Raw genomic sequence first — 23,135 nt, 5'->3', positions numbered from 1 at the left:
AACAGAGTGCTTATAATGCTTCCTTGACCATCTTATTGATCCTACATAAAAGCGAGGGAGAAATAACTAGTGGCCCCTCTCAGATATACAGCCGAGGAGGCTTTACAAACATAAGGTTATGAGTTTCAGGAGAGTCTCACTGAAACTGCCAAACTACCTATGCATTTTTTATAAGATTAAAATATAACAAGATAATAAATGAGACGGACCAAATCATTTTCAACAGATGAGATCAAATCCCTGTTCAAGTAGATCACCAGCCAAAACTTTGTTTGCAGCTTCAGAGGGATGGAATCCATCCCAAAACACATATTCTGTAGCATTGGAGCATGTACCGATTGATCTAGCATTGCAAAGCACAGAGGTTTCCACTGTTCCTGTTCCACAGCAAGCCCTTCTTGATTCAAAGAACCCTGTAATATAAATACAATACCACAGGAAACAAACGAGGGTATCAGTCTCTGTACCAGCGATTTATTACTTAAATTTGAAGCAAATCAATTTTTTTTGCTTGCAAAGCTGGACAGAGGGTTCTTTCGCTTTGTTATACCAAATATTTATCCCTTCTGTTGGAGCAGACAAATATTTTTTCCTTAAATTAAAAAACTTGTTAAAGCTAAGAAACATAAATCTTAAATAAATAAAAGGCCATGATAATTTTATTAAAAGACCACGAGAATTTTATTTTAAAGAAAAAAAATTAAACCTGGATTATTTATGCATGAAATGCGGACTAACTACTTGCAGAACTGGTACATACCGCTGTCACTAGAGCTGGTGATCAGATTCAGTAGAGGCTGATAGATATCAAAGACCACAAGTTTCAGACCAGGGAGATTATTCTTGAGGCTCTGGGATGTAATATTCAGTTTGTTGTTGAATGAAATGGCATCTTGGTTTAACCTGGCAACACACTGGCTACTTCCTGCACCAAATAAAGTGATGGCTGCGGGCAGACACCCAGTGGGAGGTAGGCTCGTCACCCCTAATCTCCTAACTCCCAATCCATATAGATTCTGCCAGAGAGAAAAGTAATATGTGTGTTTATGTAAATACTGTTCTGAACTTCTGTGCATATTCATGTTCAGGATGCAATCAGATACGTAATCCATAACTCATACCGCATCATTCTTGGCAATATGCATAACCCTGTTTGAACATTTTCAGCACGATTTGTAAAGGTTCATACGGTGCATAGAGTTAGAAGATACCTGAACAAAACTCGAGTAGGATCTCATGAGCATGTCGGAGAAACGATCAGGCGAGTAGACTCTGTTAAGGAGGGGATTGATGTAGTAGTTCTGAATAAAATCACTGCTCCCTGCACTCAAAAGATGGACTCCACCAGAGAATATGGCATTGGCCTTTTCTTTTCCTACCATACTCACTACTTTGTTTTGATACTCCTTGTAGTAGTTCAGTTGCTGAGTCAATGGAATGGCACGCTGCAGAACCAACAAAACTTAGTCATATTAGGACATTACAGATGCGCTAGAAGGAGAAGCATAGTTCAGGATCTCATGTTTTACATATAACTGTGCGGTGCGGTCGTACAAGCCAGAAGCAGCTGACGCAAAGTTGACTCCAGTTAAGAGTATGTTCCCTTTGGCTTCTTGGCTTAGGTAAGCTGGTGGATATGAGGTGAAGCCAAGGTATTCAGCTGTAGACAAGTAATCAAATATAACATGAGAGAGTGGGAAAGAAGATAGTGACGAGACAGCGTGGAAGTTGGTTATTGAGAATATTTACCCGTGAAGTCGGTAGCTAATTTTCCATTACAGAATCTGCCAGTTGGTCTGTGAGTGACAAAGTCTCTTCCATAAGGAGGGAAGTTGGCCTTGATAAGTGTACTGAGGTTATTGTTGTTTCCTACGTCAACAATTGAATCCCCAAATATGATTAATGCAGGAACAAGAGGCTGCCCATTACCCACTGAAACAACCACCACAAGAAAGATAAAGGAACCCAAAAGCCTCATTTTCTTTGTTCTTCAAACACAAGAAAGTAAAAGAGAGAAGCAAAATTATAGTGAATGAGGTGAAGAGGAAGGCGGTGGTGTGGGGAAGAATTTAATAATGGGAGCCAATGCGATGGTCAAAGTGATAATCAAGTGTCTGAAGATAGCGTGGTTCCAATAAAGCTGAACATTTCCTGGAAAGGATGCATGTTTAGCACCTCATAAAGGCCATGAATTCTGTCCTCTATGTTATTCTATCTTTATTAGGCTAACCAAAAGTGTTATTGTTTTGTTCAGAAAATTTATCAATTCTGAATTTGCTTTGGGGGAGGTGACGAAACACTCGGTTAAAGTTTGAGGATTTGAGCTACTTTATAAGAGTGAAGATTGCTTGTTTTGTCCATAGCAAACTCACGTTATACACAATGTGCCATGGCATCGCGCCTTGAACAAATTGTACTCATAAATTCTTCCCAACAATTACTAAAGATTTTGACCCAAGAAAATATATGTAAATCCAAGAATTTGTTAAAATTTTCTTGGATAAGTGCGTGGCTACCAAGGTAAGCATAACATAAATCTTACTTTGTTTAGTAGTCACCACCTATTTCTTTTCTTTGCATGGCACAAGTGTCATCAAATTGCACATTACGTTCGTGGATGCGTGTTGATTTTATTATCTCAAATGGCCAGAAGATATGACCTGCCATGTTAGGATGGCTGTGCTACATAGCATCGTCCCTAAAACCATACCAATATTCAAAGCTTTACCAATATCAACATCAACATCTGAAGAGCACCCCTATGCGTTCGCATCTCACAAGGCTTTATTGGTTAAAGCTTGAAGGATCTAGTTCTTATTAAGCACATCCCAATACCAATAGTATAAGATTCATCAAATTCAAGCGATTTTAAGTATTAAAATACCGCATAGAATCCGTACGAATATATCCTTTTGTCATTCGCCTTTGATTAGCAAATCAACAATTTAACAGTACGAAGAAGATGTCACTGGGTCTCTAGTCGAGTGGTGGACCACTTGTTCTTGTGAGAGCAACGATTTAAGTCTCTAGAAATTCATTCTCCCTCAATAACCCTCATTAATGAGGGTAGATGATTTGGATGAGTGTTTCATATAATTTAATGTATGTAAAATTATAGTTCCAGTATGTGTAGTTGCAATTGTCTGCTGAAATAAGTTTACTTGTAATTGTCACTGAAACAATAGTGTAAATATTTGTTTTTAAAAAAACCACAGTACGAAGAGGATTCTTTGCCATTTGTCTACAATGCAAAAATGTTACAAACCAAAGTATTTATAGTGCACAAAACCCCGACTGTCTTTATTTCTATGGACGTTGTGGTGCCGTGAGGCAAACTTTCCAAAATAACACAACTAGGTTTTCGACCAAATTTTGTTTTGAAAACAAACTTTGCATGTTAATAGTTATTGCTCCCAGACGCAGGAAATATCCAAATCAAAACCACCATCGGGTTGCTCAGATAATCCAATAATTAGACAGGAATTGCATAATTTCCAATTTCAAACTGATAACTACAGTAACAACGCGCACAATTAATAAACACTAAATGGAATTATTGTTGTCAAGAGCTCAAATGATACAAATCGTATCGACAAAAATCACTAACCCAATGAAATCTTCGGGAGGAGCTACGATCTAAATGCAGAACTTCACTAAAAGCTCAAAGCCCATCAGGCTCAAGTTTTCATAGCTAGTGAAGTACATTATGCTGAAGATCAAAAGTCAAAACATTAGATGGAACAGTCATAGAACTAGAAAGGCACCGCCTCTTCCCGAGAGCAGACGACACCATAATATTATTAAATGCAAACTAGGAGGGAATACCATCTCATGTGTAAAGACATGATTCCCGTCTTCTCGACTAATTAAGGGTATCTAGATTCTAGAGGCCCTTTGCTTTTCCTCTTCCTCTCTTCCTTTCTCTCTCTGACTAATTGAGCGTGTCTACTTGTGCAATCCAACTGAGAGCTAATATCACACGACAAGCTCTAATCAGTGCATCAAAAGCTCGAAGTTGTTGTCATCAGTTACAACTGCATAATCATATCCAAGCCTGTTGGCATGACCGTGAAACTCAGCCAGCTCATTCTCTGGAACCTGGATTCCTACTAATATGTTGGCACCGGTTTCACCCTGTTGCAGGTTGCAGGAGAAATGTCACGATCGATCATTGAAAATTGAATAAACTAAAATTTATTGAACAAAAAAGTGTTCAGATGCACACCTGACCACGGTAATGGAACAAGCTAATATTCCAACGCGGACTGAAAGCATCCAAGAACTTCATCAAAGAACCAGGCCGCTCAGGGAAAATAAAACGACAAAGGACCTCGTTTTCAACACTTAATCTGCCCCCCATCTGAAAGAAAACCAGAATGATTCGAACTCAAGTCATAATGCAGCCAACAAGAAAGATTGTTCACTATGCGAACAAATGATAAAAGAGGGTCACTTCTGCTTTCTCGTGTTTGAAGGATGGCCGGGTTGTTTTATTATTATTTGATAATTATTTATTGCATTGTTATGAAATAATACTTAGGCATTGGACATTGGGCATTTACTGTGGGGATCTCTCACATAAACATGAGTAATATAAGGACAAGTTGAGAGGAGCAGGAGACAACCAGGAAACATGAAAGAGCATCTCAGCTGCCGCTGTTGGGACACAATTAGTAAATAACTACTCTATCAGTAGTCACCCGAAGTATTTTTATTCCCTCTCAAATGAAAGGGAAAAGTAATGATCGATCTATTGTTCTCGTGATTGATCATCTAATTTAAAATTTTCACTTGCAAGTGCATGGTACTCTTTCATCAAGCAACCAAGAAATCAATTAATGGACATAACAAGAATTAGAATCCACATAACATGGGTGTTATTTAGCACTGGAGAACATACTCAATTTTCATGCTTAAGCACTTGAACAAGAAGGAATAATTAGATCCTGGATATAACCAGACAAGGGATGGTCAAGTGTGACAAAATTTTAAAGCAAATAATACAATTTTTCTAGGAATATGGGGCGTCTACAATAGAACATAACACCATTTCTTCTCTAAATTAGAGAGCCTTTCCATTCAGAACTTCACAGAGCTCTTTTTCAAGCTTCAATAAAAAGAAAAAGAACCTCTTTCAAGATTTCTATGGACATGTTAAGCAGTTAATATTTCAGAGACAATGAAGCATCTATAATAGAATATAAAACCACCTTTAGCACTAAATTAGAGAGCCTTTCCATTCAGAGCTTTGCAGAGCTCCTTTTCAAGCTTCAATGAAAACAGAAAGAACCTCTTTCAAGATTTTGTTATACTCGGGTCCATTTTTGCAGGGATTTGTTAGACCCATGAAAACTTATGTTAGGCGCAAAATATAAAGGGGGAGGGGCTGTTTAGTAATTTTAGGGGCAGGGGCTGTTTAGTAATTTTGTTATTAATTAGGGTTTAGCTATAAATAAGAGATTATGGAGTCATTTAGGGTCTATGTTGAGTTTTGTCTGGTATTAGGAACCATTAGGAGTTTTGGGAGAGATTGACCTACCTCTCGAATTGTAGGTCAGGATTGATTGTTTGTTTTCTTTTGATTTAATCAATAAAAGTCAGCCCTAATTTAGCCCTAAGTCCTATCAAAGTGGTATCAGAGCAAGAATCCTGAGATAATGGCAGCAAAGAAAGTGGACGTGCTTGAAGAAAAATTGGAAGCGGAGATTGGATTGCTCAAGGCCACCATTGACGAGCGATTTAATAGCGTTCAACAAAAATTTTCATCCCTTGAAGCCATGTTGCTGAAATTAATAGAACTTCACCTCAACCCACCACTGGCAATATCAACAGGCCAAGGCAGTGTGGCGGGAGAAGGATCTGGCGACACGAAACCCGTGCTCGGTGACGGCACAAAGGGTGGAGGGCTGAAAACCACCAGTCTTACTCAGCTAGGGGCAAGAGTTCACGGCGGATTTGGTGGCGAGGAGGTCAGCCTAGGGGACTTACGGCCTAGGGGAGCCTTTCCTGGCGTTGGGCGTGGCGAAGGAGGCTGGGTTGCGGCTGGGGGCTGTGGATCTGAGGGTTACGCGGTTGGAGGAGGCAGTTTAGGGTTGGGAATCGGTGTTTCAGCATCAGATTGGGGCGCACGGGAGTCGGGGGTGGCCGGGCTTGGCGACTCGGCAGCGTTTGGGGGTGACTCACGGCCTAGGCAGGCCAAATTTTGGGCTGGGCAGGGCCGTTTTGGGCCAAGGCAGGCCGGGCAGGGCTGTTGTGGGCCGGGGCAGGCTGGATTTAGGCCTGTGCAGGGCGGTTTTGGGTCTGGACAGGTCGGATTTAGGGGCGGATGGCTAGGAGGAAGGGTTACCGATGAGAAAGAGAGCCGTTATGACCAGAATGCAGTTGGGCGAGGGATTTCAGCCCAATATGGGGCTGGGCAAGGAGAATTGTGGGCTGGGTCTTCGGGATTTGCGGAAAATGGAGTAGATTCGGGAAGTTGGGGATCTTCAATGGCGCGAAATTGGGCGGGGCTGACTCAATTTGGAGCCGATTTTGGGGTAAGGAAACTAAAAATGCTCATTTTCGAAGGCGAGGATGCCTATGGATGGGTGTATAGGGTAGAGCGCTATTTCGCCATCAATGGACTCTCGGAAGGGGAAAAATTGATGGCGGCTGCATTATGTTTGGAGGGAAAGACCCTTATGTGGTTTCAGTGGCGGGAACAACAACCATTGAGGCCGTGGGGTGAATTTAAGGACCGGCTGTTGGAGAGGTTTCGGGCCACTCAAGAGGGAGATTTGCACGAACAATTTTTTGTCCTGATCCAAGAGAAAACAGTCATGGAGTATAGAAAAAAGGTTGAGCTGTTGTCGGGACGTCTAGGGGACATCTCAGAGGCAGTGTTGGAAGGGAATTTTATGAAGGGACCAAAGCCAGAAATTCGAGCCGCGCTACGCTTGCTAAGGCCAAGAGGGTTAGGGGAGTCAATGGAGTTGGCACAGAGGATTGCGGATAAGAGCACAACAGCAGTTTCTTGGATTCCACCTTGAGGACAAGGTGTCTTTTTGGGAGGGGAGTAATGTTAGACCCATGAAAACTTATGTTAGGCGCAAAATATAAAGGGGCAGGGGCTGTTTAGTAATTTTAGGGGCAGGGGCAATTTAATAACTTTGTTATTAATTAGGGTTTAGCTATAAATAAGAGATTATGGAGTCATTTAGGGTCTATGTTGAGTTTTGTCTGGTATTAGGAACCATTAGGAGTTTTGGGAGAGATTGACCTACCTCTCGAATTGTAGGTCAGGATTGATTGTTTGTTTTCTTTTGATTTAATCAATAAAAGTCAGCCCTAATTTAGCCCTAAGTCCTATCAGGATTGTACGGCCCAATTAATTAAGATTATGGTGGAGAGTCAGCAGCCAAAATGCAACTGTAAGTTCAAATAAAAATCACAAACATTGAAAGCACATCATTGACCTTAGTAACCAAACATTAGCTCGCTCGACCAATGAAAATTTTTTAACACAATTCCTCGTAGTTTCTTAATAACGATGCACAAAAATTTAAACTAACATTCTCATGTTGGACAAAAAGAATCACAGAATAGAGAAAATAGAGATTCAAGATAGAAGTCAAAAATTGGAGAGAGGAAGTAGAGAGAATGAGAAAGAGCAGAATAAGGCACAGTTTGGTGAGGTGGAATATAGAGAGAAGCAGAACAGAAGATGAGAAAAGCAAGAAATATAATCAAGACATCATTATTTTCCTCATTCACGAGCTTTCAAAAGAAATACATTTAAGGCGTAGTCTAAAAGATAAACCTAATTTATCTATTAGGTTTAACATAATGGATAATCGACATCTTATTCAAATAAGAGAAACCTAATCATATTGGTTTAACTTAGAAAAGATACTTGATAAAAGAGTTTAAAGTGCAATTACCAAATATCTCAGGTGATCTTTAACCAAGTCACTTTGTGTGAGATTGTAGGTTTTAAGTTGAGAAGACTCCATTCGCTCTTGCATTGCTTCAAGTTCAGCAACCGTGTGAACGCCAACACTACATACAACATCCAGATGATGTTTAATGTTTTTTCGGTTAAGAAACCACCAAAGTGCAGTCATAGATTAGTAGGAATTTCCAAATTATTCAGAAAAAAAAAAACAAAAACAAAAATTATCTGGATTCTGAAGGTCTGAGTATTAGTAGACAAAAATATACCAGGAATAATTTTAATTAACAGAAGGATTGAGTACTTTTATATTGTTGATACAGAAGGAAAATCACTAACCTGTAGAGAACCACAGCTGCTTTATCAGAACTAAATCGGTATTTGAACTCAGTGATATTCATAGGCCCCAACTGCCAACCATCATGATTTACAGTTCAAAACAAGACCTTTAGCTTGAGGAATTTAGAGAGTTTGTCTAGGTATGTTAACTTACAAGTTCACAAAATTGTTTGAAACTCCCGGACTGCTCTGGCATGACAGTTGCAAACACAGCTTCCTGTTGCCTACCAACATTGGCAAGTTCTGTCACCACCCTCAGTTTATCAAAGTTCATGTTTGCTCCACTGGTTATTGCTACAACATTTTTTCCGCTAAGGCCATAATATTTACAATATGCTTTGGCTCCGGCAAGGGCAAGGGCACCTGCAGGTTCTAAAATGCTCCTTTTCTCCTCAAACATGTCCTGCAAACCAGAATTGACATTTGTTAAGCAACAGGCGCCGAAACTTCTATATTCCAGTATGCACACTCCATGCATATGTGCTTGCCCTTGTTATGTAACTTCTTATAGAAAGAAAAAGAGATTCATCTCATGATGGCCATCATTTCAAATGAAGATGGCCATCGTTTCAAATGAAATGCTTTTCTTATTATAGAGGCACGGCTTACAAACGAACCATAAGATTTTTCATTTCAACAAAATAAACACTGACAACAACTGGGGTTGGGGAGGGTTGGTGTTGAATGGAGACTGAGAAGCTTTATTCTATTTTCCCAAGTGTAAAACCCTCACTTAAAAAAGAAAAAATAATTAAAAAAAAACTAACAAAGAGAGGGGCAAATGCATGTAAGCTCCAAAACCTGAAAGAAGCTGTACCTTTATGGAGGCACAAATGGCATCGCGGCTTACAAGAACTACACCATCTACCAATTCCTTGCATATGCGGAAGGTTTCTTCACCAACCTCTTTAACAGCTACACCATCTGCAAAACCACCAACATGGTCCAACATCACTCTCTCACCATGATGTAGAGATAATGCCATTGCATTTGCATCATAGGGCTCCACTCCAATAATTTTCACCTGCATCAACAATATCACATTCAGTGGCCTAGATGGATGGTCTAATTTCGTAAGCAACAGGCAGCAAAATGAAAATTCAAATAAAATGGCAGAAAAACAATATCTTGATTTGCCACGCCCTCTGAAATAAAACTTTCCCTAAAACCATTTTCAACAGAAATTCGGATCTATAAGATCATAATTCATATTCAACAGATGAATATGGAAAGTGAGCAGGGGTTGGGGAGTGGCTCAGAATATAAAAAGGATTCTAGTAAAACGGATGAATTGAGAGCGTCCAAGAAAAATTTATAAATATGATATATGATTGGATAATTTATGAGTAGCAAGTAATGATCAAGTCAGTGAAAAATGAGAAATTCACAAAGTGGGGACCTAAAAACTGAATGTCTAAGGGTAGTGGAGTGGAGAGAGATTTGATATGGATTACTAAAAGATGAATATCTTGTGAGGTCTAGAGGCTTGGGAGCAATCCGAATCCTGCTGACTCCAGCATTAAGGATCAAGATTATAGTTGAGAATAACAGAACCAAAATTTCAGAAAGTATTATATGGTGGAAAGTAGCAATCTTTTTGTTTCAAACAAAATCAAAAGGTCATTGTCTTATGTGTTAAAGGTAAACCATATCAACAACTCAAGCCCATAACCATATTGTTCTTTCAAGTAAAATCAAAGTTGGTAACTAGTATAGAAAAGTTGCACAAATTTGTGTTATGATACATTTGCCAAAATGAAAGATTATAAAGGTTGCATTACCCAAGCCCAATCAAGCTAGACTAAACACCAAGTAAAGATGTTCAACAAGCCAAGGTCTATTCATGCTCTGCATAGAAACATCTAAATTAGTCCATTTCAATTTCTACTCAGGTGACAATGAGTTAAGCGTCCAGCTGAAACCAATGACACTTCAATTTAAAAAATCTCCTAAGGATGAGAAGCAAAATTATATATATTTATTGTTTAGCCTAACAGCTACCCCAATCCCCTCCCAACCCATGTTAACAAGGTCGAACTCCAGACCTCTTATTTTCAACACAAGAGATTTTACCATCTTCACTAGACGGCATCCGCAAAAGCAAATTTACACACACACACACACACATATAAAGGGAAAGAAAGAAGTTCAGCACTAAGGTCTTCAAACACTATCATCGTGTAGGAAAAAAGTTTCCAAATGGAGATTGCCAACAAATTCTTACACTATAACCAACAAACCTGTGTTGAAACTCTCTTTACATAAGCAGCAATGCCAGCAATTAGTCCACCACCCCCAACAGGCACAAAGATCGCATGCAATGGTTCTTGCATTTGACGTATAATTTCCATACCAACTGTTCCTTGCCCTATAATAACATCTGGGTGATCAAAAGGAGGAATAAATGTACGAGCCTCTTCTCTGGCAAGGTTTTTAGCGTATGCCTGTGCTTCATCATATGAATCCCCTACAAGAACAACTTTGGCACCCAGTCTCTCAACCGATTGCCACTGTAGAATAAGATCATCATTAGATAACAAAGCACAATTTCATTCCACAATCAGCACTAACAATGTCAAAAGAAAACGCACCTTGATTTCTGGTGTGGTAACTGGCATAACAATCACTGCATCACAGCCTAATGTCTTGGCAGACAATGCAACGCCTTGGGCATGATTTCCAGCTGATGAGCAGATAACTCCTCTTTGCAATTGATCCTTTGAAAGTTTGGACATCATGTTATATGCTCCACGGAGCTTGAATGAGAAAACCTATAAATCCAATTCATCACATCCATAAATTAATTTGATAACATAAATATTTTCTCCTCAACAGATCAATTTGAATGAGAAAGTGCTGCTAATTGATTAATCAAAGCGATGACCACATTCTCACAGATAAGCTTTGTTTGCATCTAAACACACAAACCTTGACTTAGATTGAAATTCTAATTTTAAAGAACATCAAATGTTTAAATATAATATACCCAAAAATTCATATAGTTTGAATTTACTGTTTGGATTAAACTTGGAATATATTGTTCATTTTAGCATATATTTAGGGGAGATAATATTCAAAAAAGAATTGCTAATAAAAAATAACATCAATTTAAGTGTATTTCTGACAATTCCAAGGTCAAGTAGAATTCCAAGTCACAAAAACAAATGACCCCACTCCATCAAATATTAGGAGCTCATTAATCAAGTATCCAAGAGCAAACAACTAAAGAGGACGTAGATTTTTTCTGAAGGGAAAAAAAAAAAAAAAAAAGAACCAATGCATGAGTCAAACAAGAATGTTAAGAGATTGGAAAATCGAGACAGCGGAATTAATCATACTGAAAATACTGAAGCTCAGTGAACTAAAGATTTATTTTAAGAAATAGGAACGGATATTTAAAAAAACAAAAATAACTCTCATTTCTGGATTAGTAAATTCTTTTAAACTTAGATGAAGCTTAAAGTTGTTAAGGAAATTGAAAAATAATTAATTACTGAGAAATAAATACTCCCGGACCATTTAATTAAGCAAAACAAGAATTAAAATTAAATAAAAGTCACAAATTCAAAAAACATATGCTCGTAATTATAGTAAAAACAAATAGGATGAGGTAACACTGAAGATTTCAAGCAGCATGTTATAGCATTTTATAAATAAATAAAAAGTATATACGTATAAAGAAAAAGAAAAGGACTAAAAGAACTTTACAGGTTGTAAATCTTCTCTCTTAAGCCAAAGCTTAACGCCTAATCTCTCCGACAATTTTGGCGCGAACTGTAAGGGAGATTCAATGGCCACATCATAGACCTTTGACGAGAGTATGTTGGTCAAATAACTCATGGCATCGACAATGTTGTCTCCGTCCTTGGCGCCATCAACGTTCTCTGCGCGGTCCGGTACGGACCCGAGATAACCGGATGGATACTGCAAAGAATTCGGCGAAACTTTCCGGGCAGTAGGAGGTGGCGGGGATTGAGAATGTAATGTAGTTTCACGGGAAGAAACGGACGGCGTGATCTCCGCCGTCGGTTTGGACAGCGCGGCCCTGATTACTGGCATTTTAATTCGGACAGAGCCGTTCGAGAACGGTAGGGGCCGTTTGTTGCGGTACGGGCGGAACAGTGGAGAGGGAGGCGACCACAGTTGGAGCGACTCCATTGAGTCGGGTCGGGTCGGGGGCGGGTCGGGGTTATGGCGGCTGCTCGATTGCAAATGGTTTCAAGAGAGGGGGCCGAGAGAGAGAGAGCTAGGAGACTTTTGAAACGCCTGGTGTTTTCGCAACTTTATAATGGGGGGTGGCATTCGACAGTCGACACGACCCAAATCAAATAGTAGTTTGGTAATTTTTTCATTCGGGATTTGGGTTTGGAAACAGCTTCCTATGACAAAAAGACACGTGGAATGTCCGTGACACGAGTCATTTGAACCCGAGCAACGGGAGGTCTGAGTTGAAACGGCAGATTTGAAATTTTTTTTTTTTTTTAAAAAAAAAAGGGAAATAAAAAGGTCCGTGACCCAGGCCTGAACGGGGCTGTGGCTACTGGCTTCATCTAACGAAGGTTAAACAAGGGGCTGTATGAAAGGTTATGATGCTGCCTGCCTAACACGTTTAAAAAATGGGATGAATTTCGTCTTTTTGGTCTTTGAGTTGGAAACGGGGCCGCCAAGAACGAAACAAAATGTGGGGCATCATCACATACGCGTATAAATATATGGTAAGAGAGCAAAAAGAGTCGGGGTCAGACTACTATGCGTCTGCTGAATGCATGCATCGACTCGATGTGAAATATGTTGTCATATTTATCGGTCCACATGTCCATAATACTGAAAGCAAACGGATCTATATTTGTAACCGCAACCGGTTCGATTTACAAAGACGCCATCGGTCACAACAAACATTCGGTTAAGTCGAAGCCAAATAATAATAAGTTACGAGCACTTGAGAAAGTTTAATTTTGGTTCAACTGATCACATTATTATACTGTTTCATTAACTTGCAATTAAGGCAACAAACTATACAAGTAATTTTGGTTCATTAATTAAATGATTTTCATGGTTATAAATTAACGATCTCATGTTTCATGTTTATTGTCCTAAATTTTAAGTTTATTAATTAAATGATTTTCATGGTTGCAAGTTAATGATAACATGTTTCATATTTATTGCCCTAAGTTTCAAGTTCCTTTGGTTTCACGTTTAATGGTTCAGGTATCAAGTTAATGGTTATGGTTTCGTGTTTATTGGTCCATTAATTAAATGATTTTCATGGTTGCAAGTTAATGATCTCATGTTTCATGTTTATTGCCCTAAGTTTCAAGTTCATTAATTAAACTAGAAAATAGAACCGCGCTTCACGCGGCTTTGAAAAAAAAATTTAGTATTATATTTTTTTCTTACTTTACACTTGATGAAACTGATAAAAAATATGAATTTTTTTTTTTAAGATGACGCAGCCGTATAAAAAAAAATTATTAGCCAGCAATACAAATAAAAGAAGCAACGCAAAATAAAGAATAAAATGAGAGAATATATTATAGAGTGATTTTATTCATTCCAATTGTGTGTGTTCAAAACAAAAAGATGAGCTCTCCTTTTATAGTTACATAATCATTCCATGAAATTAATGAAAAATTATCGATCATAATTCCTTGTGAGATAGTGGGAGTTATAGGGAAGCTAAAAGTTACTAATGGGAGATAGTGGGAGACTAAGAGATATATGTTATGAACATCTACATTTATTTAATAAATTCATAACACTCCCCCTTGGAAGTTCATTACAAAGAATATGCTTCATTAAAACATTTACATAATTGTTATTGTATAATAACAATCAAATTAATTGTGAGAAGATGAAAAGCTAAATTTAAAACAAAATTTATCTATTTATTAGATAATAGAGAATATACAAAGATGAGAAATAGTGATGCCATATCACATCCTCAAGTCTCAGCTTTATATAGATATATAGATAATTTTTATGGTTGCAAGTTAACGATAACATGTTTCATTTTTATTGTCTTAAGTTTCAAGTTCTTTTGGTTTTACATTTAATGGTTCAGGTATCAAGTTAATGGTTGATATATGAACTATTAACTCGAGTCATTGTGGGGTTTATTTATTTTTAGATATAAATTCAAAATTATTTAATTTTAGAGACAATTCCCTTCAATTAAAATCTTAACTTAAACTTTTATTCATTAAATCTATGCAAATTGTTTAAGAGGGTACATGGGCAACCATAATAATATTGAATTCCAATTTTGTTTGACTTATAAATTGATTTTTTATACAGTTTATGGGCCCAGCCTACAGACCGAACGGCGCTTTAATATTATTCCCATGTCGATCTAGGTACATTTTGCGTGCATAATAGAGACAAAATCAACTTCAATATCTCTACAGTCTGTGGGCCAGTGGCCATGAACATAGATGTAAAAAAAAAAAAATCAATTTATAAAGTCACATGGCTGTATTAACAAAATTGGGAATTCAATTTGCTTTCTGTCTCCATGCCCCTAGAAAAACAAGTGCTAGGCTGTTTTGATGATTTACGTAGCAGGGTTCACTCACCGTTTAACGATTGGCTATTTAGTTTTCGAAGAATAGAAAACACAAGGAAGCCGAGGCAAAACACGTGCTAGGCGGCGGCCCATTCGCCCCAGTTTGATAAGATGGCAAAGGGAAGGGTGCTGTAACTAATTAATTGTGCACACGCACGCTCGATACTTGTTATAAAAGTGTTGAAATTCTATTGGTTGTCAACTACTTTCTGTTTTGGCACACAAAATGGGCTTGAAGTCAGGCCACCATTAATAAGTGGGCCAGCAAAAGCAGGCCCATCCTTCAGTGCGTGTTTACAAAATTGGCATATTATATGTTTGGAATATTGTATTATATTATTTTAATACAGATATACTATATTATGTTCTATTACATTAATATTGTATTATAATAATATTATATTATATTTAGTATTACATTATACTATATTAATATTTAGTTATACTATGTTTGATATTGCACTATACTGTATTAATTGCTTTGGTAATTAATTGAAATTCTATATTTAGAAAATAATATTTATTAGTATTTAGTATTTAGAAAAATATTAAATTTAGAATTCAATTTTGGAAATTTACCATTATTGTTTTAATATAAATGTTAAAAAATATATCATAATTCTTTATAAAGAATTTACCATTATTGATGACAAGTTTATGTTCATTTAAAGGTTTGTGATCTGAGTTTCAAATGTTAGAACAATAAATCTTTTGGCGAAAATCATCACATATATCCTCGAAATATTCATGTTGTATTACTAAGAATGAATAAAAAAATTATGCAGAAGCGTGCCTGAATTCATAACGCTAAATTACTCTCTAGGGTTGTGTGGTTGGCCTTCCAGATCAACATGTTCTCCTAAATAATCTTTTAAGTTTCTCACTGCTCTCTTTGTGATGATGAGATGTCAGTAGAAAATAAAAAGATACGTGTGACCTGGAGACCATAACCACTTATATAGACAATTTTTTCGTGTTGTCATTAGGTATTTCTAATTCTGCCTATTAGAGAATTATAATACAATTGAGTCTATAAACATTAATGGCTCACACCCTATTAAAAACATTAAAACCCATAATACTGAAAACCTTAATAGATCACTTTTAATTAGGCTTAACGTCCACAACATATAATTATTCACATATAAGCCCAACGTTGGATTAAGGATCCAATAAATATTGGATTAAAAAATCTAAAAATTTCCCACTTGGGTTATATGTGTAATTTTATAATTATACTTTGCAAAATAACCGTATGAGCTCAACTTTACTATCATTACCAAAATGTATCTACAACTAATGCGGACCATCAATCATATTAACATATGATCAAAGCGGCCTTCGTTATAACTATCGTAACTCGACCCATCAGTGGTTACTATGCCAATACAACTGAATGGCACGAATCATGATGTGAATGTGTACCATGGAAATTTTATACAATCGGCTTTATTCCCCAATTTTGGACTCTTGAAATTTGCAAATGCTTTGTTGTTATGCTCAATTAGACTGCTCTAGAGATTCCATGACATGGGTCGACCATAGTTTTGCTAGTTCTGCAAAAAAAAAAAAAAAAAAAACAATGAAGGAAGATGTAATGCAATGCGGTATAAACCCAACTCTCCAGCGAGTTTCCATTACGCAAGCCTTACCACATTATTTATTTTTTCTTATGCAATACCGAGTAACTGCTAAACATTGCATTGTAATATTTTAGTACAATGTGAAGTTCTAATACAATGTTATGCGGGGCGCCAAACACGCCGTTAGTACAAATTTCAGTATATTATGCTGGTCCACGTCTTATTACAAATTTTGCTTCCTACACTTGCAAAACTTAAAATTTCTAATTAAATTAAAAGATTCATGTATCACAAATTTATTGTAGCTTACGTGTGATGAACTTATAGACTTAAATGAATCTTAAATATCCATTTGTTAGGTTATCCCCATGCTAGGTTGCTAGCCTTGTCTATCAAGTTTCAAAATTAGCTTTGAAAATTGAATCAAACATATTTTAGCAAAATATCATGTATATATAACATATATTTCTTTGTGGTTAGTTATTAAAAATATTACCAGCCTTGTCCGGTATTAGCTTGACTTCTAAGTGCAAAATAAAAGAAGTGCTAGAATTAAAGCCCAGATGGACAAAGCCCATGCCATACCTCCGAATTATGTTTACAAGGCAAGCTACATAAAAAGCCCGCTTGATTCTGCGGCGCTGGGCCTTGGTTTACACACCATTACGTTTCTTTCAGGAGTTTGCGCGGTGAGAATTCTCGACTTACCTACCAATTACGCATGCACTTTAATTTACTGTAATATGACTCAGCCATCCTTTAATCAAATGCTACATGATAAATAATAATTATAAACTAATAGAAGGGGTCTTTACTTTTTAAGTCAATTTCTAAAACGTTAGGGTGTCTGGGTGTATACTGGGACAATATTCTAGTTGTGGATGACATTTGCCCTTCTTAATTTAGAATTGGAGAAATTCTAGAGTATATAAAAGGTACATGCATGCATTATGTAATTAATAATTATATTTAATTGAACTATATATATCATTCATACATTAATTAGGTGTAGTACCTATTTCTCCTAGAATTGATTGCAAATGACACATTCTTTGGTTCAAAATTATTACTACTTGAATGTGTTGGACGGTTGATATGATTCATCATGAAAAGAGGAATAAGATTCCGCGTCGTATAAAGCACGAGGAAAATGAAATGATGGTGGCAACGGCAATTGCAACGTGCGGTGCCTTTAGTGTAGTCAAAAAGCTACAGACACGCACTATGCCTGTAACCCAAGGAAACGCTATGTAATCACAAAGGCAAAGAATCTTTAATTCACCCTTATATATATGGACATATTAAACAGAAACAATAACTCTATGCATCTGATCAACATAAACATCCAACCCATCAATCAAAAAGACAAGACTGTGATTTTTGTCTTTTAGTACAATTTTTGGATTTTGATCATCCAGTAATCGTTACCCGAATCATCGAAAAAATTAGTTGTGTGTTTAGCCATGGATGGTTCGGCATCAAGAGCACAAGCAATAATAAAGCCAGTGCTGCTCAAGGCTGGCGTTCCTTTGGCCATATCAGTGGCAGGTTTCATCTGTGCTAAAATGATGGCAAGAAAAGATGACAAGGTAAGTTCCTTGAAATCTGATTCCTATGAGAAGTTTAGAGATGATGAAAGCTGTCATAGCCTCAATTCTACATCTTCAAGTTTTAAAGAAGATGAAGAGATTATTACAAGTACCCATTTTATGAAATCAAAAGGAGATTTAGAGTTTCAGGATAAGCTTCATTATGAGCTGGAGATTTTAAATCTTAGATTCCAAATTGAAGAATTACAAAAGAGGGAATTGGAGACAAAGATGCAATTTGCTCGGTATCATGATTTAAAAGAGCAAGAATCTTTGCTTATGGAGCTTAGAAATATGATTTTGTTGGAGAAATCATATGTTGAGTTGTTGGATAGAGAGGTTTCGTCAGTGGAATCAGAGAACAAAAGACTTGAGAATCTGGTGGTTCTGTATCTAAAAGTACTAGATCAGCTTCAACATTGGAAATCAGAAAGCGGGTTGCTTAAGAGGAAAGTAAAGAAGCTTGTGAGGAAAACGAAAGAGCTATCAGACATTATAAGAGAACAAAATTTGAAGATTGAATCTGCAGATGCAGAGTTGTTGAGAAATTGCGACGTGCTGGAAGAAAAGTCTAATGCCATCCAGAAATTGGAAAATGAATTGAAAGAGCTGCATTCTGTTATTGATCAGTTGCAAGAGCAAAATAGTGAACTACTGAACAAGTTACAAGAGTGGCACCAATCAGCTTCATCGGTTACAAAGGTTATTCATTCTACTTTTCTGCATAAGAAAGTACATATAGTGTCTTCTGATTTTCTAGGTTTTGATAAGCTAACAAGTTTTGAATTTCCTATCTGCAGATTGAAGATGAAGGAACAACCATGGAAAATTACAGACAGCTTCTGAATGAATGTGAACAACTGCAAAAGGATAGAGCCGCGGAAGCTAAGGAACTGATTTACTTAAGATGGGCAAATGCATGCTTAAGGCACGAGTTAATGAGGAATCAAGCACAGCAAGAACAGAATCAAGAGAAGAACCGCATTGTGGAATTTGTAGGAGGTGGAGGAATTGGAGACTATGGGATAGAGCAGCACTTGGATGGCCTTGATATGGGGAATGTTGAGCCATGCTACAATGTGGCAAATGAGGGCAGTCGTGCTGGTTCAAAAAGGTCAAGGTTGCTTAAAAGGCTTAAAAGATGGGTTGATGGGAGTGAGAAAATGAAATGCAAATTTGATGAGAAAGAAAAGCACGAAATTAAGTGCTTCGGGAGGCATTCTGTTTGTTCTGAAGCAGAGGAGGAGCATACAATTCTTGCAAGGAAGTCATGTTCCAGCGCATAATCATCTATTGTATCACATACTGTCTTCTTCCTTTTAAGCCGTAGTAAAGAACATTCCTTGGAAATTAAGTCAAAAGCAACCTCTGTCATGGAGAAGAATTCAGTAAACCTGTGTGTATGTGTAGACCTCGCCTGTAGAGGGTGTAATTTCTGAATATACTCTGTCGATCCTCAGACTATACACTATAATTGCATGGGAAATTATACTGATATAAAACTTTAATTGTAATATTAATATATTTTAAAATTTTTTAAGAGAACTTTTCTTTTATAATTTATAACTTAGGTAGTTTTTTTTTAATATCCGGATATAAGTGGTATTTTGTATATTTTTATAAATAAAGAAATCTTAGATATGATTATTTAACATTTAGATCCTTTTAAGTTAAAACGAATAAAGTGATTAACCTTTATAGTTTAAGGAATTAGTACATTTAACAGAGTTTTTTATTTTTTTTATTTTGAGATATAATATTTACTTTTCATTTAAAATTTTTTCTATTTATATGAAAGTTAAAATATTTAATTTTTCTATTAAAATATAAATATCTGAAAATTATATTTAAATTTATAAATAAACAAAGAAATACATTTAAAAAAATCTAAAATTAATAAAATTTCAATATTTAACCAATAAGCCCTTAAACCCCTACTAATCTTTCGTTATTGCCTTTGTTTTTGTTTTGGAAAATGCTATATTCCCCGGGTCAAACCCCGGGTCAAACCCCGAATTAGTAAAACGGCGTCGTTTTGGCCTATTTTTTTTTTCTTTTTGGTTGCATGAAGCGTCGTCGTTTTGGCTTGTAAAAACAAAACAAACTAAACGAAGAGGAGGGCAGAGGAAGTGAGGAACGAACAGATCAAGGTTTCAGCAACGAAATCAAAGTTTCAGCAACGAAAACAGGTCTTCATATTCGATTTTTCAGTCACCATTGTTAAGTGAGGAACGAATAGCAACGAAGACGATTTTCAGCAACGAAAACAGCTCTTTCTAATCGATTTTTCAGTCACCATTGTTAAGTGAGGAACGAACAGCTGTTTAAGATCTTCCTCTTCGATTTTTCAGCAGTTGTTTAAGCTCTTCCTCCTCGATTTTTCAGCAGCTATTAATACTTTCTGACATAAGTCTAAGTTTCGGCATTTGCACAAGCTAAGGTACGGATTTTTCAGCACCTGTTGAAGCTCTCATTTTTGTTGTCAAGTTTGTATTAAATTTTCTTTTCGATTTTCTGTAACATTTTCGATTACGAAGATATTTGAATATAATAATTTCAGTTTCGATTACGAATACAAAATTTCTATTCGAATTTCTTTTATGGTAAGTCATGAAATTTTGCTCAAAAGAACAGTCGATAACATGCCCTCTAGTCAGTGAATTTTGCTCAAAAGAACCGTGTATGTGTAACCAAAAGGGATGCCTACGGACTTGTATTAGCTAGTTCGCGGCTTGCCGTTATTTGACAATTTCAATTTCCAATTGCATGCTTTTACAATAGGCTTGAATTGTTTAAATTTGAATCATGACTACGGACTTCTATTAGCTAATGTTTGCGGCTTGCCGTTATTTGATAATTTTAGTTTCCAATTGCGATGCTTTTACAACAATCTTGAATTGTTTAATGAATTTGCAATAAATAAATAATAATATACTGCATTGTTTAAATTTGCAGCAATTAATGGATAATTTGGAGCAAGTGGAGGAGGTTGATGAAGTTGAAGAATTGGAGGATTTACAGGGGGTTGATTTGGAAGGAAATAATGAGGAATTGATGCCGAAAATAATTGTTGAGCCAACAGTTGGGATGTTTTTTGATAGTCCTGATGAAATGTTTGAATATTATAAGGGTTATGGCCTACAAAAGGGGTTTCCAGTTATGCGGAGATCTTGTAGAAAAGGGGATGATGGGAGTTTGAGATATGTGACATTTACTTGTGGGCGAAACAGCAAGTCAAAAGCCAAAGACACTGATGTTTTACGGCTTCAACCAAACCAAAAAATTGGATGCAATGCTAAACTTGGAGGACGTTTGGATTTGGTTACCGGAAAATGGGTAATTGGAAATATGATTCTTGAACATAACCATGCCGTGAGTCCGAGCAAGAGTAGGTATTATCGATGCAACCGTACCATTAGTCCATTTGTTAAAAAGCAACTTGAGATAAACAACGAAGCTGGAATTAGAATGGCTCAAAGTTTTAAGTCCGTTGTTGTCGAGGTTGGTGGCTTTGAAAAAGTCTCATTCTTAGAAAAAGATGTTAGAAATCATATTGACAAGGTGCGGTGATTAAGGCTCGGAGAAGGGGATGTTGTTGCAATTCAGAGATATTTTAAGAAAATGCAAACAGAAAATGATGGGTTTTTCTTTAGTCTTGACCTAGATGAGGAGGGCCGGTTGAAAAATGTATTTTGGGCAGATCCAAGGAGTAGGGCAGCCTATAAAGACTTTGGAGATGTGGTCACATTTGATACCACATACCTTACAAACAAATATGACATGCCATTTGCTCCTTTTGTAGGAGTTAATCATCATGGTCAATCAATTTTGTTAGGATGTGGGTTGATTTCGCATGAGGACACGGAGACATTTACGTGGTTATTTGACACATGGCTATCATGCATGTCTGGCTCTCCTCCCCTTGGAATCATTACAGATCAAGACAAAGCGATAAAAAATGCGATTGAGATTGTTTTTCCAAACACTAGGCACCGATGGTGTTTATGGCATATACTGAAAAAGGTGCCTGAGAAGTTGGGAAGGTACGTTCAATATCATGCCATTAGAGTTTCATTACATTCCGTTGTTTATGATTCATATACTCCTGTTGAATTCGAGAAAGCTTGGCATGGCATGTTAGACAAAGATGATCTTATTAATAATCAGTGGTTAAATGGATTATATGAGGAAAGAAATTGTTGGGTTCCATGTTTCGTGAAAAATTCTTTTTGGGCTGGAATGTCAACCACTCAGTGTAGTGAAAGTATGAATGCTTTCTTTGATGGGTATGTTAACTCGAAAACAACTTTGAAACAATTTGTGGAGAAATATGAAAAAGCAATGGAAAGTAAAATTGAGAAAGAATGGTAAGCGGATGCTAGGTGTTTTAGCCAACGGATGCCATGTCGTACCAGTTTTGCAATGGAGAAGCAAGTTGAAGCAGTGTACACTATTTCCAAGTTTTAAGAATTTCACAAGAGTTGGCGAATAAGATATATTGTGAGGTTTTCAGTTGTGGGGGATCAGAATATGAAGTTATTGAAAACGATGAACAAAGTAGAGAAAAAACTTTGAAAGTCTTTTTTGCCAAAAATGAGGGTGAAATTCATTGTGTGTGTAAAATGTTTGAATATAAGGGCATTCTTTGCAGACACGCCATCGCAGTGTTGTCACGTAACCGTATACAATTACTGCCTGAAAAGTATATCCTACGAAGATGGAGGAAAGATGTGCGGAGATTCTACAGTAAAGTCAAAGTCAGTTATGATGCACGAAATTCAAGCATTGAAGATCAGCGGTATAGAGAGAGAGTGAACTGCTTTTTATGATGTTGCTGAGGTAGCTTCAAAAAATGAAGAAAGCCATAAAAATATTATGGGTTGGATCGAGAAAGCAATGAAGGATGTATCTCTGAATGTTCAAAGTGACGGTGACGATACATGCAGCTATGGTGGATCAGAAAGTTATACCGAAAACATACAAGATCCAGTAGTAATTCGGCGTAAAGGTCATCCACCTACTCAAAGAAAGCAAAAGCAATTTAAGAGGCCAAAACAGAAATCGAATAATGCTTCGACTAGCACAACTGTGGAGGTAATTACGTTAATACATTCATTTTACATTAATTTAAA

At 36.8% G+C, this 23,135-nt stretch overlaps 3 protein-coding genes across 4 annotated transcripts; 1 reads left to right on the top strand and 2 right to left on the bottom strand.

Moving 5' to 3' along the window:
• Positions 1-11: 11 nt before the first annotated feature.
• On the bottom strand, positions 12-2,321 carry LOC102618347 (GDSL esterase/lipase At5g03810-like). Its single transcript, XM_006482304.4, has 5 exons — positions 1,750-2,321; positions 1,530-1,660; positions 1,212-1,445; positions 761-1,016; positions 12-413 (listed from the first exon to the last, which is right to left on the bottom strand). Exons 1-5 carry the CDS (start codon positions 1,976-1,978, stop codon positions 220-222), a joined length of 1,044 nt encoding a protein of 347 aa, XP_006482367.1. The 5' UTR covers positions 1,979-2,321; the 3' UTR covers positions 12-219.
• A 1,212-nt stretch (positions 2,322-3,533) lies between these two features.
• LOC102621403 (threonine dehydratase biosynthetic, chloroplastic) lies at positions 3,534-12,578 on the bottom strand. Of its 2 annotated transcripts, none has more exons than XM_006481863.4 (9): positions 11,978-12,569; positions 10,861-11,040; positions 10,510-10,779; positions 9,087-9,293; positions 8,424-8,672; positions 8,270-8,340; positions 7,920-8,037; positions 4,226-4,360; positions 3,534-4,134 (listed from the first exon to the last, which is right to left on the bottom strand). In XM_006481863.4, the coding sequence occupies exons 1-9, from the start codon at positions 12,425-12,427 to the stop codon at positions 3,994-3,996; spliced, it is 1,821 nt and encodes a 606-aa protein (XP_006481926.1). In that variant the 5' UTR covers positions 12,428-12,569; the 3' UTR covers positions 3,534-3,993. The 2 variants fall into 2 exon arrangements, with proteins under 2 accessions (XP_006481926.1, XP_052299186.1); XM_052443226.1 differs by lacking the exons at positions 3,534-4,134; positions 4,226-4,360 and adding exons at positions 4,922-5,335; positions 7,356-7,407 and having other exon boundaries at positions 11,978-12,578.
• Positions 12,579-17,648: 5,070 nt separating this feature from the next.
• LOC102621129 (protein CHUP1, chloroplastic) lies at positions 17,649-19,525 on the top strand. Its single transcript, XM_006481862.4, has 2 exons — positions 17,649-18,705; positions 18,804-19,525. Exons 1-2 carry the CDS (start codon positions 17,878-17,880, stop codon positions 19,287-19,289), a joined length of 1,314 nt encoding a protein of 437 aa, XP_006481925.1. The 5' UTR covers positions 17,649-17,877; the 3' UTR covers positions 19,290-19,525.
• Positions 19,526-23,135: the final 3,610 nt, after the last annotated feature.

Source organism: Citrus sinensis, chromosome 6 (genome assembly GCF_022201045.2).
Source record: "Citrus sinensis cultivar Valencia sweet orange chromosome 6, DVS_A1.0, whole genome shotgun sequence".
NCBI lineage: Eukaryota > Viridiplantae > Streptophyta > Magnoliopsida > Sapindales > Rutaceae > Citrus > Citrus sinensis.
The sequence above is the reverse complement of the archived record's forward strand: the minus strand, read 5'-3'. Positions and strand labels throughout refer to the sequence as shown.